Source organism: Petromyzon marinus, chromosome 16 (genome assembly GCF_048934315.1).
Source record: "Petromyzon marinus isolate PM22_M1 ecotype Great Lakes invasive population chromosome 16, UKy_Petmar_22M1.pri1.0, whole genome shotgun sequence".
Classification (NCBI taxonomy): Eukaryota; Metazoa; Chordata; class Hyperoartia; order Petromyzontiformes; family Petromyzontidae; genus Petromyzon; species Petromyzon marinus.
This window is the reverse complement of record NC_133682.1, coordinates 10,504,987-10,517,665: the sequence shown is the minus strand read 5'-3', so window position 1 is coordinate 10,517,665 and position 12,679 is coordinate 10,504,987. Positions and strand designations below refer to the sequence as shown.

Below are 12,679 nucleotides of genomic sequence, written 5' to 3'. Positions count from 1 at the left end.
TCAGGTCGCCGGGTTTCGTAGTGCGGTGTGCTTAACCGCTGTGTGCTTAACCGCTGTGTCATAAACTGTCCTAAAAGCCCATCTCCGTCATTCGTTGTCGTCGCGATCCGCGCCTTGTTCAGCCGGTCGCGACACTTCCCCTTCTGCTTATTTCCCTCGCGTTGCCACACTTTGGAAAATCCCTCCCTTTTTGCCATCGTCGTCCATCTTCACCCCACGCAACTGAAGGAACGCGGTAACCCCCGCTTGTCTGCCGCGGCTCCGACGGGCGCCGTTTGTTGCCGGGGGGTAATCGCTCGCTCGGCGCGCTTCGGAGCGCGCGCCTCTTTGAGGCCGGCGTCGCCGCAGCGGCGGAGTGGCCCGCCGTAGTGACGCCCGATCCCTCGTCGCGTGTCGTGCGTTCGCAGGGTTCATGCCGCCGCACATGCCGGGACTCCCGCCGCCCATGGTCGTGCCACCGATGGACAGGTAACAAACGCGCGCGCGGGCGTGGGCGCGGGCGTGGGCGTGGGCTCGCGGTGACCGCTTGGGGCAGAAGTGCGCGGTTCGCGTCTGCCGGGCGTTTAAAAGATCCCGTGACGTCATTCGAAGAGGGCTCGGCCATGGGGCTGCCGGCGTCACGGCGTTGCCGAATTTGAAAAATGAAATGCGGATGACTCGATTGGGATTGCACCGCGGACGCTGATGGGAAACTACCGCAGACTCTGTCTGTACAACACAGCAGCGCCTTCCATCATATGTACGAATTTTTTGTGTTGAGTTGGTTTTCCCGTGCCCCCGCACCTCCGATTAATCACGTCTGGTGCGAAGAAAGTTCAACATACATATATACATATGTATGTTGAACTTCTTTCGCACCGTACGTTGCAAACCGTGCCAATTGGAGGTGGTGATAGCCTTGCGCAATAAGAATGGCTCGAAGACCGAACGACTGAATGACTCTTAATTCATATTGAGTGCCACTTTTTGTTTTCGTATTGCGCTTGCTAGGTTAACAACCCGAAAGTGAAATCGGAAGCCATGGCAAAATATAATGTTAAGGTCTGCCTTACAGCCGCACAAATCATTGGCTTCTCTTGCTTTCACAGGTGCTGTGTGGCTTTTGTTTTGAGACGGAGATAGTCCGATTGAGCATTACGGTGGCCTGTATGGCTGTTGGCTAACATGAGCTAATAGTGGAAATTCCACATTGCTTTGTTGAGCCAGTCTAAGAGTTGATCAGAGAGGTGCATATAAGATGCACCTTTCAATTGGCATCATGCCGGACTGTTCTGACTGATCAAGCAGATAAGCAGTACTGGAGCCAGCTAATCAAATTGCCCAATTGTCGGGTGAAAGATTTTATCTTTTTTTTACGTTGTCCTTATTTGCATGAACTCCCATCGGAAAAAAAATTGACTCTATTAAATGCACATTTATAGAGCAATCTAGGAGGATTTCTTCAGGCGAAGCTTGAAATATACCGTAGGTACAAACGCACAGAATATCCGCTTATTAAATGGGCGTGAGCAGTGGTGGCGTTATGCTAGGTTGTGTTTTTAAACGATCAAACGCCGTCGGTCATCGGTAGATTCGCCAGCTGCGAAGGTAATTGCCAAGGCCCCCGTGATCTTTTAGGCACCACGGTTGGCGAGATGTTAACTACCTCGCCTGGTACACAGGAGGTCCGTGGGTTCGATCCGGACTGTGATGCCCGCTCCATATTTGGAGTTTGCGTGTTCTCCGCCGTGGTCGTGTTAATCTTTTTTCAACACAACGAGCTATCATTTGTGTGGCAGGTCACTTCTGAAAATGATTTTTTTTTTATCGAGAGTGCACAGCTCCACAGTGGCTTCCTGACATCGGAAGGAAGAGCGTTCCAGACAGGCGCAGAAGCGTGTCTGAGAGCGCCCGGCGATGCGGTTACCACCGTCTTTGCGACCGTGCCCCCTTCCCCCGCCCGCGATCTCAACGAAAATGAACGGCGGTTTACCCGGGCGGCCCACCCTCACCCCGCGCCGCTGCGTCTGCTCTTGTTCTTTTTTTTGCCTCCTCAGCGGGCCCCCGCCAGGCTTCCCGAACCGGCCCCCGCCCATGCCGTTTGGCTACTCCACCGTCGGTGAGTTGACCCGACTGAGAGGCCCTGGAGCTTCGCGCCGCTCGATTCCTCCGTGGCCCCGTTGCGCCCGGGCGGACGAAGCCGTCGGGGCGTTTACGCCGTTCGGCGACGAGCGGGGCCGCCGCCCCCGGCCCCCTTTCCCCCCGGCGTGGAGGGAGTAGCTTGGGTGTAACAAGGGGCTCCGGTCACGCTCGCTCGTTTCCCCGTGATCTTCGTGGCCGGCTGTGTTTGTGCTCCCGGTACGGATGCGTTGACGTCGCAAACTCCCTTGCCGACGCAGATCTGGGCGGCGTGGTCGGCATCTGATGGTTATTCTCATGGTGGTGGTGGTGATGATGATTGCGCTATGAATGACGGTGCCACTTTTGATAGCGTTGATGCCGCTGCTGCTGATAATGATGATGAAATTGGTGGTAATGCTGGATGATGCTTATTGGAGATATTGCTCGTGCTGCTGATGATGATAATGCGGATGCTGATATTGCTGATGCTTTTGCAGCTGATGATGATTCCCCCAGTGTTAATAATGATGGTGGTGTCAACGCTGCTGATGCCGATAACGATGATGGAAATGATTTTGTACCACTCCCAGTGTTACTGATGTAAATGGTGCTCATGATGATGATAACGACGACGCTGCTGATGATGACACTCATGACGACGACGATGGTGACATTGCTGCTGGTGTCACTGGCGACCCTGATGCCAACGATGCCCTGACTGCCGCCCGCCCCCCCACGCCACTACCGCCCCCCCACGCCCCCCCCGCCCCCCCCCACGCCACCACCGCCCCCCACGCCCCCCCCGCCCTCCACGCCCCCCTGCCCCCCCCCAGTCTCGTACCCGCCCGTGTCTGTCCCCGCGCCCTCATGGGGCCCTCCGGCCGGAGCGTCCGTCGACAAACCGGGCCCCATCCAGGGCGGCGCCATGGTGGTGGGCGGCCCCCCTGGCGGCGGCCCCGGCGGCCCCGGCGGCGGCCCCGGCGGTGGCGGCGGCCCCGGCGGCGGCGGCCCCGGCGGAAACCCCGGCGGAGGTGTGGGAGGGATCGGAGGCGGAGGCGGAGGAGGAGGAGGCCCGGGAGGCCCCGGAGGCCCCGGAGGCCTGGGCCCGCCCGGCGGAGGGGCGTCGCCGTGGGACCGCGAGCGGTTGCCCACGTCCCGGGACGGACACACGCGCAGTCCGTCCGTCAGCAGCTACGTCAGGTGAGCGCCCACGCGCAGGAGGGGGGGGTTGGGGTGGAGTGGGGAGGGAACGAGTCGTGGGGAACTGTGCAGCGTCGCTGGCGAGATGACGCCGGTGAGGTGGCAACGCCGGATCGTCCGGTGGACGGCCGCGTCAAGGCGATGCCACTTCAACTGAAACTAAAACCAGGTAAGGGTCCTGCTGAGCTCATGTGGCTCTTTGTCAGCAGCGACCTGGCCATCACAAATGATGGCTTTTCATCGTGGTGGACCGGTTATAGCAGCAGCCAAACATTCTAAACAGCACCTTGATTCTCAGTGTGGAGGGAAAGATCTGAGGGGCCGGAGAAAGGTGCACGTGACCACGGGGAGAGAACACGAACACTCCAAATATACAGGCGTCAGGGTGTGAGTGTTTGTGTGGGTGTTAGTGTGGGTGTGGGTGTGAGTGTGGATGTGAGTGTTTGTGTGGTTGTGAGTGTTAGTGTGGGTGTGAGTGTTTGTGTGGGTGTGAGTGTTTGTGTGAGTGTTTGTGTGAGTGTTTGTGTGGGTGTGAGTGTTTGTGTGAGTGTTTGTGTGGGTGTGAGTGTTTGTGTGAGTGTTTGTGTGAGTGTTTGTGTGAGTGTTTGTGTGAGTGTTGGTGTGGGTGTTAGTGTAGGTGTGAGTGTAGATGTAGGTGTGAGTGTTAGTGTTTGTGTGAGTGTTAGTGTGAGTGTAGGTGTGGGTGTGAGTGTTAGTGTGAGTGCTGGGATTGGCATCGTCCCCGACTCCTCCTGATGTCGAGGGTAAATGGGCGAGGTTTAGGACTGTGACTCATGCAGCTGCAATGGCTGCTTTGGGTACGCGGTCCAGACCTCCCCAGAGACCCTGGCTGACAGAGGAGGTGTTCAGGATGGTTGAGAAAAAGCGACAGGCCCACTGTCATCGGCTACAGAATCCCACGTCAGAGAATGAGGAGGCTTACCGCAACCTTCGCTCGGAGGTTCAGAGAGCCGTGAGGCGCTGCAAGGATGGGTGGTGGTCGCGGGTTGCTGAGGAGATGGAGTCTGCCTCAGTGGCCCGTGATCACAAATCTCTATTTTACTCCATCAAAAAAGTAACCTGCAGCGCCACACCTATTGCCATCATTGGGGGAAAGGACGGTGATCCAATCTCCGACCCCTAGGAACGGGTTTGCAGATTTGCTGAGCATTTCTGTGAGGTCCTGGGGGAGGGAAAGTCCCTCAGCCAGGAAAATATCGTGGCACAGGGTGAGGATGACCCTGCCGAGGCTGCGGTGCCTCAAATATTGGAAGAGGTTGCCCCCTGTGAGTGGCTGGCTGGGGTGCCGTCTGTTGAGGTACTGAGGGCGATCCGGAGTCTGAGACCAGGAAAGGCAGCGGGCAGCGATGATCTCCCAAGCGAAATGCTGAGGGAGGGTGGCGTTTGTGCACAGACTGCCCTACATGACATCATAACAACAGTCTGGACCACTGGACGGGTTCCGCAGGATTGGAAGGATGCCCTGGCGGTCCCCCTTTTTAAGAAGGGGGACCGCACAGACTGTAACAACTACAGGGGCATCTCACTCCTCAGTGTGCCGGGAAAGGTCCTGGCAAGGATTATTCAGCATCGCCTTGCCAGGCACGCTGAGGAGAGGCTTGCGGAGCCCCAATGCGGTTTCAGGAAAAGGCGGTCCTGCACAGATGCCATATTTTCTGTCCGTCTGCTACAGCAGAGGTGTGGGGAATTCCAACAAGACCTACATCTCTGCTTTATTGACCTGGTCAAGGCCTATGATACCATCAGTAGGCCTGGGATCTCTGGGTTGTTCTTCGTGCTTTTGGAGTGCCTGACCCTCTGCTCACGATCATTGAGGACCTTCATGATGGTGAGCGGGCCCGGGTGAAGCTACCTGGCCGGGAGTCGGGGCCATTCCCTGTGCACCTTGGGGTGCGACAGGGATGTCCTCTGGCTCCCACATTGTTTAACATCTATTTTGACCACGTAGTTCGTGAAGCCTTCAATAGCTGTACCGGGGGAATCTCCATATGGTACAGATATAATGGGAGGCTGATCGATGCCCGGGTGCGGTCAAGGGATGGCTCCCTATTGCTCAACCACGTTATGTATGCTGATGATTTGGTAATAGCTGCTCATTCAGAGGAGGAGTTGGAGACGCTGCTGCTGAGACTGGAGCGTGCCACTAATAGGTGGGGCCTTACCATCAGCCCCACCAAAACTAAGCACCTGTACCATCGGACACTCCACCCCCACAACTCCCAATCGGTGATGGGGCAGTTGTGGAGAGAGTGGAGAGTTTCCCATACCTGGGCAGTGTGCTTATGACTGGCTCCAGTTTAATAGCAGAGGTCTCACTCCGAATCAGTCGAGCGGCAATATCTTTTCATCGGTTGCGTAACGCTGTGTGGAAGCTACCTGGTCTGTCGCTCCGCACTAAGCTTCAGGTCTTCTCGGCCACGGTCATTCCCTCCCTTCTGTACGCTTGCGAAACGTGGACCCCTCTAATGGAACATCTTCGCCGGTTAGAAACATTTAGGCTGGCCTGCCTACGATCCATCCTGGGTTTAACCAGACTGGATTGTGTGAGGAGCTCACAAATCCTTGAAAGAACTGGGCAAGGTCCCATCGGTGAGCTCCTCCGGCGGGGAAGGTTGCGATGGCTGGGTCATGTAGCCCGCATGCCCAGCCACCGCATGCCGAAACAGCTTTTGTTCGGCCGGATTGAGGGGGCTAAGCAGGCGCGGCACAGGCTAGAGAAGAGATGGAGTGATGTGGTACAGGAGGACGTGGAGCTGAGTGGACTTGCCGATGACTGGTACCAGCGGTGTCAAGATCGGCCTCTGTGGAGGAGGCTCGTGAAGGACGCTACTGGGCAGTTGGAGGCAGTCGCCCTCCAACAACAACGGAGGGCAGAGGAGCGACGCTCAGAACAACGAGCGGAGCGCCGGGTGGCTAAAGCACAGCAGGTTGGCACAGTAGGGGGCACAGGTGGTGCATCAGCCAGTCATCTCAGTCAGTCGACCCGTGGCACCTGGGTCTGCCCCGTGACCTCCTGCCAGCGGGCGTTCGACACTTCACGTGGCCTCAGGGTGCACATAGCCTGGCACAAGCGTCGTGGTGACGTCACCGCCACTTAGTGGCGAATGGCTGTTGTTGTTGTAGGTGTAGGTGTGAGTGTTAGTGTGAGTGTTTGTGTAGGTGTGAGTGTTAGTGTGAGTGTTTGTGTAGGTGTTAGTGTGAGTGTTTGTGTAGGTGTGAGTGTAGGTGTGATTGTTAGTGTGAGTCTTAGCATGGTTTGCGACGAGTAAAGGGGTCGTCACTCGCGCTAAATAGCGGAACCGGCGACTCGGGATTTAATTGCGTGAGATAATTTAATAATATTAGGGGGGCATTTGCGCACCCGTATTATTTTTTTGTCAAATCTGCCCCTCCCTCCCCAGGCCCTCACAATGCATTTACATAAAGCGTTAACAACCGCCCGACTATTTGATACACAATGTAAGCCAATTTATAGCACTATTTGCCAGTGTTTTAATGAAATAATGAGCCCAATTAAGGTTTCCGTTTGCAGAGATAATTGAAAAGTGTGGAAAATGGGGTAATTGCTTCCACAAAAGCGTCATTTGCTGGGGTTGGCGGTGGTGGTGGTGCGTGCGTGCGCGCGTCTGCGTGCGTGGTTTTTTTTCTCGGAGTGCCTCTTCCAATGCATTAAGTGCTGCCTATTGTTCCGCGTGCATGTGTGTGCGTGCACGTGTGCGTACACATGCCCGCGTGCGTGTGTGTGTGTGCACGTGTGCGTACACATGCCCGCGTGCGTGTGTGCATGCGTGGCTGACGAGCAGCGCTTCCCGCTGACGACCAACGCCAGTGAGGATTATTTGAACCGGTCCTGGGCCTCCCCTAGGTCGACTCAGCCTCAAATGAGTACCTGGTGCGGTGTGTAGTAAACATCGCCACTGGGGGAGACAAAGGCGGCCCGGCGTGGTGCTGGCCACCCACCCCCTCGTGTGCCGTGCCGGCATTAATAGGTGCTCGCTAACAGCACTTGCCCCAACAGTCTGTTGAGGCTATACGGGGGGATATTTGTCCTTGTGACCGGCAGCAACGATTCACCCTCGCAACCGAGCGCTTCCATGGACTGATTCACACCAGATAGTTTTTCTTAGTTGGGCCATGTAATTCTTCATCTTGCGTACTGGCTGATGGAGGTGCAGAGCAACAACTACAATTTAAAATTCAAGTTGTCAAGCCAGACAACCGTTTCATGATCTGGTCAAATTTATGTTACGTGTGCAAGTGGGGGGGGGGGGGGGGGGGCACCGCAGTGGCTAGGAGATGTTATCTCCCTCTCCTGGTACGCAGGAGGTTGTGGGTTTGATCACGACCCTGACGCCTGCTGCTGCTGCTGCTGTATATTTGGAGTTTGCATGTCTCTCATTGCTTTCCTAGTTATCCCGCACCTCCGGTTAGCACGGTGGGCTACGTGCGGTGCGAAAGGAATTCCACATACGCACATACATTTCTCCTGCTGTGTATTTTTTTGTCCACGTGTGGTTAGAATCGCTGTCACCGCACGAAGGGCCCGTGCGGTGACAGAAGAGGTTTGTGTGTGGTAAAGCTGGAGACCTCGTACTATGTTCTGGCCGAGGAAGCTGCAAATAGGATGTGTGCAGCGATATAATTTGTACAGCGAAACCTTGGATTGCGAGTAACTTGGTCTGCGAGTGTTTTGCAAGACGAGCAAATTTTTTTTAAAATAAATATTAATTTGATAAACGAACGAGGTTCTTGCAATACGAGTGGTAGTACGTATATACGCTTTGTACTGCCCAGCATCACGTGATCACAACTGATATACGAGTGCTTTGATATACGAGTGCTTTGGATTACTAGCACGTTTCCGGAACAAATTATGCTCGCAATCCAAGGTTTTACTGTATATATTTTAATACGATTCGTTTACTTTTAAAAAAATGGATCTTTGTGCCAGTATCAAAGTATGAAAAAATAAGAATAGGTTTGATCCTTTCTGCGTGTCACAGTGGCGAGTTGTTATCCGTCTCGCCTGGTATACGGGAGGTCGCGAGTTCGATGCCGTCCTTGACAAATGCATATTTGGAATTTGCATCTTGGTGACATGGATTTTTCCCCTGGTCCTCCGGTTTTAAAAACCACATTTCAAAATAGGCGCTTTAGAGTATTTGGCTTCTGTGTATGTGTATAAAGCTCTAAACTTTCACGTGATAATGCACTTAGTTGTGGTCAGGTCGCTTCTGAGAAATAGCTGTGTAGCTCATTGGGCCTTACCTGGTAAAAAAAACAAATATACACATATCAGGCATAACTCCTCAACCCGAGCGATACTTGCTCTGATACTTGCGTAGCATTGTCTTTGTACTGTGTTCGCCTTTTGTCATTGTTCTCTGGTCTGACACTGGTAGTGAGACTTAGGTCATGAAGGAGGCTGCCGCCTCGGGTGTAGGCCAATCAGCGTCAAAGACAATGCCAATATATTATCAGAGCCACGTGTTTTATTTGCATGTTCACCACCAAGCACTTGTGTGTGTGTGTGTGGTTATTGCAGTAACTTGATTCCTTGCTAAAGGTTTTCTATTTGCTGTTTGGACATCTTAACACCTCCGGTTTTATTGCCCGAAGGGGTAAAAAAAAAACTGCTCTTATTTTTTCATGTCGTTTACCTTTCCTATAACTTTCTACTGCGATGGTGTGTTTTTTTGCATCGTTTGTTGTTGTAACGTTCCGAGCCTGTGCCCCTGCTGGACATCTGTGGAACAGAGCTTTTTGGCTCGTCAGATTCCCCCTAGGATAAATGGTCAATGTAATTCGCCCGGGGGCCTTTCCCCAGTGCGACGCCTCGCGGTTGGCAAGGGGCCGTACTAACCGGAGTAGCCATACATAACGTCGCCTCTCGGTTATCCCCCACACCTGCTGCTGCGAGCCAACACGCCGGCGAGCATCTACGGGGGGGGGGCAGCCCCCGCAACTGCCCGCTTGCTCCACTGCTGACGGAAGGGCCTTCAATGTCGTGGGAGTTTCTGGAGAGCACCTTGAGCAGAGGAGCGGGGAGGGGAAGTCCCCCTTTTAGAGCAGCGGTTCTCACAAAGGGAATGTACAATTTCAAACAGCTGGTAGTGGCTCGCAGTGGTCCGCTCAATGTTTGGAGGTTGGAAAGTGGGTCCCGCACACTCAAAGTTTGTGAACCGCTGCCCTAGAGGGTGTTGTGGCCTACCGTCCCACGCTGGACACGACGTGTCTCGCAAGAGGTGGGCTTACCCACACCTCACCCCACCGCACGCAACCCAGCGCTCGACTAATCTGGGCAGCGGCCTTAGGCCAACGCATCGTGGTAATCTTAAAGTCATCGACGGAGCGAAACCCACAGGGGCCTGCCCGTCATCACCGCGTGCCGGTCATCCCTCACCGTCGTCTCCCCGTCGTCTCCTTCCCCCCCACCCCCCACCCCACCACCACCGTGGGCCCGGCAGCGAGGACGAGCGCTTCCGCTACTGGGAGCGCGAGACGCGCGAGTTCGGGCGCGAGCGCGAGATGGAGCGCTCGTACGAACGCGAGCAGCAGCAGCAACAGCAGCAACAGCAGCAACAGCAACAACAACAGCAGCAGCAACAGCAGCAGCAACAACAACAGCAACAACAACAACAACATCAGCAGCAGCAACAACAACAGCAGCAGCAGCAGCAGCGCGAGCACCGGGAGCCGGCGCGCGAGCACCGGGATCACCGCGGCGACGTGCGGGAGAGAGAGCACCGCGAGCGAAGCTACGAGCGCGAGCGGCGGCACAGCAGCCGCGACCGGGGGGGCGGCGGCGGCGGCGGCGGCGGCGGCGGGGGGAGCCGAGACACGGAGGAGCGGCACCGCGACAGGCGCCACCGCGACAAAGACGACGGAGGAGGAGGAGGAGGAGGCGGAGGAGTGGGAGGAGGCGGAGGAGGCGGAGGAGGGAGCAGCGCGGGCGGCAGCGGCAGCAGCCGACACAAGTCGTCCCGCAGGTGAGAGACGGGGAGGGAGTGAGTGGGGCATGGGGCCTCGTGCTGCTGGGGCTGCCCCAGCTTTCACCCGGGCTGTTGTTGTCGTTGTTGTCGGTGCTGGGCCCTGGTTGGTTGTTCCCGGGCTGTGCTGTTGCTGCTCTGTCTCTCCTCTCGCCCGTGTTGCCCTGACCGTGCCCCATACCATCCAACAAGTCCCCCCCCCCCCCCCCTAAAGCTTGACTTGAAGCTTTCGTGACTGCAGGAATTCATACTCTTTGGGTCTTTCGGTAAAGCCACGTGGATAGGTTCAAAGAAAACAAAAAAAATAACAAAAAACGACGACGTTTCGATCGCGACACAAGCGGTCGTCATCAGGAAGAAGAAAGAGGGGGACGCTGCTGCGGCGAACTGTTTTAAAGGTTTAAAATGGGTGCAGCCCAAGGGTCATAGACGAAGTGGGCAGGGCTAGTTATGTTAATGTGAGAGATTAGCATGTTAATGTGAGAGATGAGCATGTTAATGTGAGAGATTGACATGTTAATGTGAGAGATTAGCATGTTAATGTGAGAGATTAGCATGTTAATGTGAGAGATGAGCATGTCAATGTGAGAGATTAGCATGTTAATGTGAGAGATTAGCATGTTAATGTGAGAGATTGACATGTTAATGTGAGGGTGGTGGGTTGGGAACATCACAGCCAGTTATGATTTAAACTGGTTGATAACGTCCTTCCAATGATTGCTCAGTTTATACCCATCGTCTCGATTTAAGTTGTGTCTGTCAATACGGATGGCTTCATGAACGAATCTTTGTTGATAGCTAGTGGGTTTGCACAGTACCTTCGCCTTAGAGAAATCAATTTCGTGTGAGCCCACCGCATTAAAACAATGAACAGCCACGACCGAAGTATTGATCCTACCGTGTTTCCGATCTGCCTTATGTTCACGAACACGGTCCGAGACACGTCGCTTAGTTTCCCCAATGTAACTACTGCCGCAGGCACAGCGTAGTTTGTAGACGCCGGGATATTGCACGTCAGGGATCTTGTCCTTCACGGATGGTATCAGATTACAAATTTTATGTACTGTGTTAAATCGAGCCTGGAATCTTGTGTTTGCTCATGATTTTGGAGATATTTTTGGTGACCCCTATTGTGTATGGCAAGGTGATGGTTTTGATTGGGTCCTCAGATGGTTCTTTCCCAACGGTTCTAGGAAGGAGGATGGTTGTGGGAGTCAGGTTTTAGGTAGGCATCCGTACGGGTGGCTTTCCCGTAGACAGAGTGTCCCATTGAGCCATCTGGTCTCCTTTTAATTAAAACATCCAAGAATGGTAGCTTGCCATCCTTTTCCACCTCCATGGTGAATTTGATGGCTGGGTGTATGGAATTGATGTGGTTGAGGAATTGCTTCAGAGCTGGTCGGCCATGTGGCCAGATGACAAACGTGTGTCATCCACGTACCTCTTCCACAAGGACGGACGTAGACTGGATGCCTGGATGGCATCCGTCTCAAAATTTTCCATGAAAACATTGGGCTACAACTGGAGATAAGGGAGAACCCATTGGGGTACCTTCAACTTATTTGTAGAATGTTCCATCGCAGGTGAGGTAAGTGTTGGTGAGGCAGTGTCTCACCAGGACCGGCACATCGGCGTTCAGTCCTCCTTGTTGGACCAAATCTTCAATGATTGCAATGGGTGTCGGGCGCAGGAACTTTGGTAAACAAAAAGACCACATCGAAACTAACGAGCAAATCGCCTGGAGATAGTGAGGTGTCCTTAATTAACGATGCCAAGTGAGCTGAGTTGAGTACAGCCGAGGAGGTCCTACCAGTCGATGGTTGTAAGACAGAAATCGGGCCTTGTGTTGCGATCGAAACGTCGTAGTTTCTTCTTTGAACCTATCTACGTGACTTTACCGAAAGAAGGGAAACAAAATATAAACCGATAAAATTCTCACGACGTTTCGACTGCAACACAACAAGCACTCATCATCAGGTGTGAAAACCACAGCTGTGGTTTTATTATTTTATTGTTTCCCTTCTCCGTGGTGACTTTACCGAAAGAACCAAGAATATGAATCCCTGCAGTCACGAAAGCTTTAAATCTAAAATTTTACCGAAAGACCCAAAGAATATGAATTCCGACCCCAACCCTTTCTCTATCTCTCTCCTTGTGTCTCATTCTCGTCAAGTAACTCAAGGCGCGGGTGCATTTATTGACGCTGCAAACACCTAAATTATTATCAACGCATCAGCGGAGTGGTGGCGTGGTGGCGTTATTGAGCCGATTGCTGCAAACCCGGAGAGCCGAGTTCCATTCCTGGCAGGGTTCCTGTACAGTCGCACGCAAGTTGAACTCCTCTTGCGCGCCACCGTATGTAGCCAAGC

General features: G+C 54.0%; 1 protein-coding gene across 2 annotated transcripts in view; it reads left to right on the top strand.

Moving 5' to 3' along the window:
* Positions 1-12,679, top strand: part of FIP1L1 (factor interacting with PAPOLA and CPSF1) — a 56,177-nt gene that overhangs the window by 42,609 nt on the left and 889 nt on the right. For both annotated transcript variants that reach the window (XM_076067503.1, XM_076067502.1), the window contains 4 exons: positions 408-468; positions 2,037-2,098; positions 2,934-3,300; positions 9,789-10,310. In XM_076067503.1, coding sequence (XP_075923618.1) covers positions 408-468; positions 2,037-2,098; positions 2,934-3,300; positions 9,789-10,310 — 1,012 coding nt within the window. The remainder of the gene's footprint in view (positions 1-407; positions 469-2,036; positions 2,099-2,933; positions 3,301-9,788; positions 10,311-12,679) is intronic.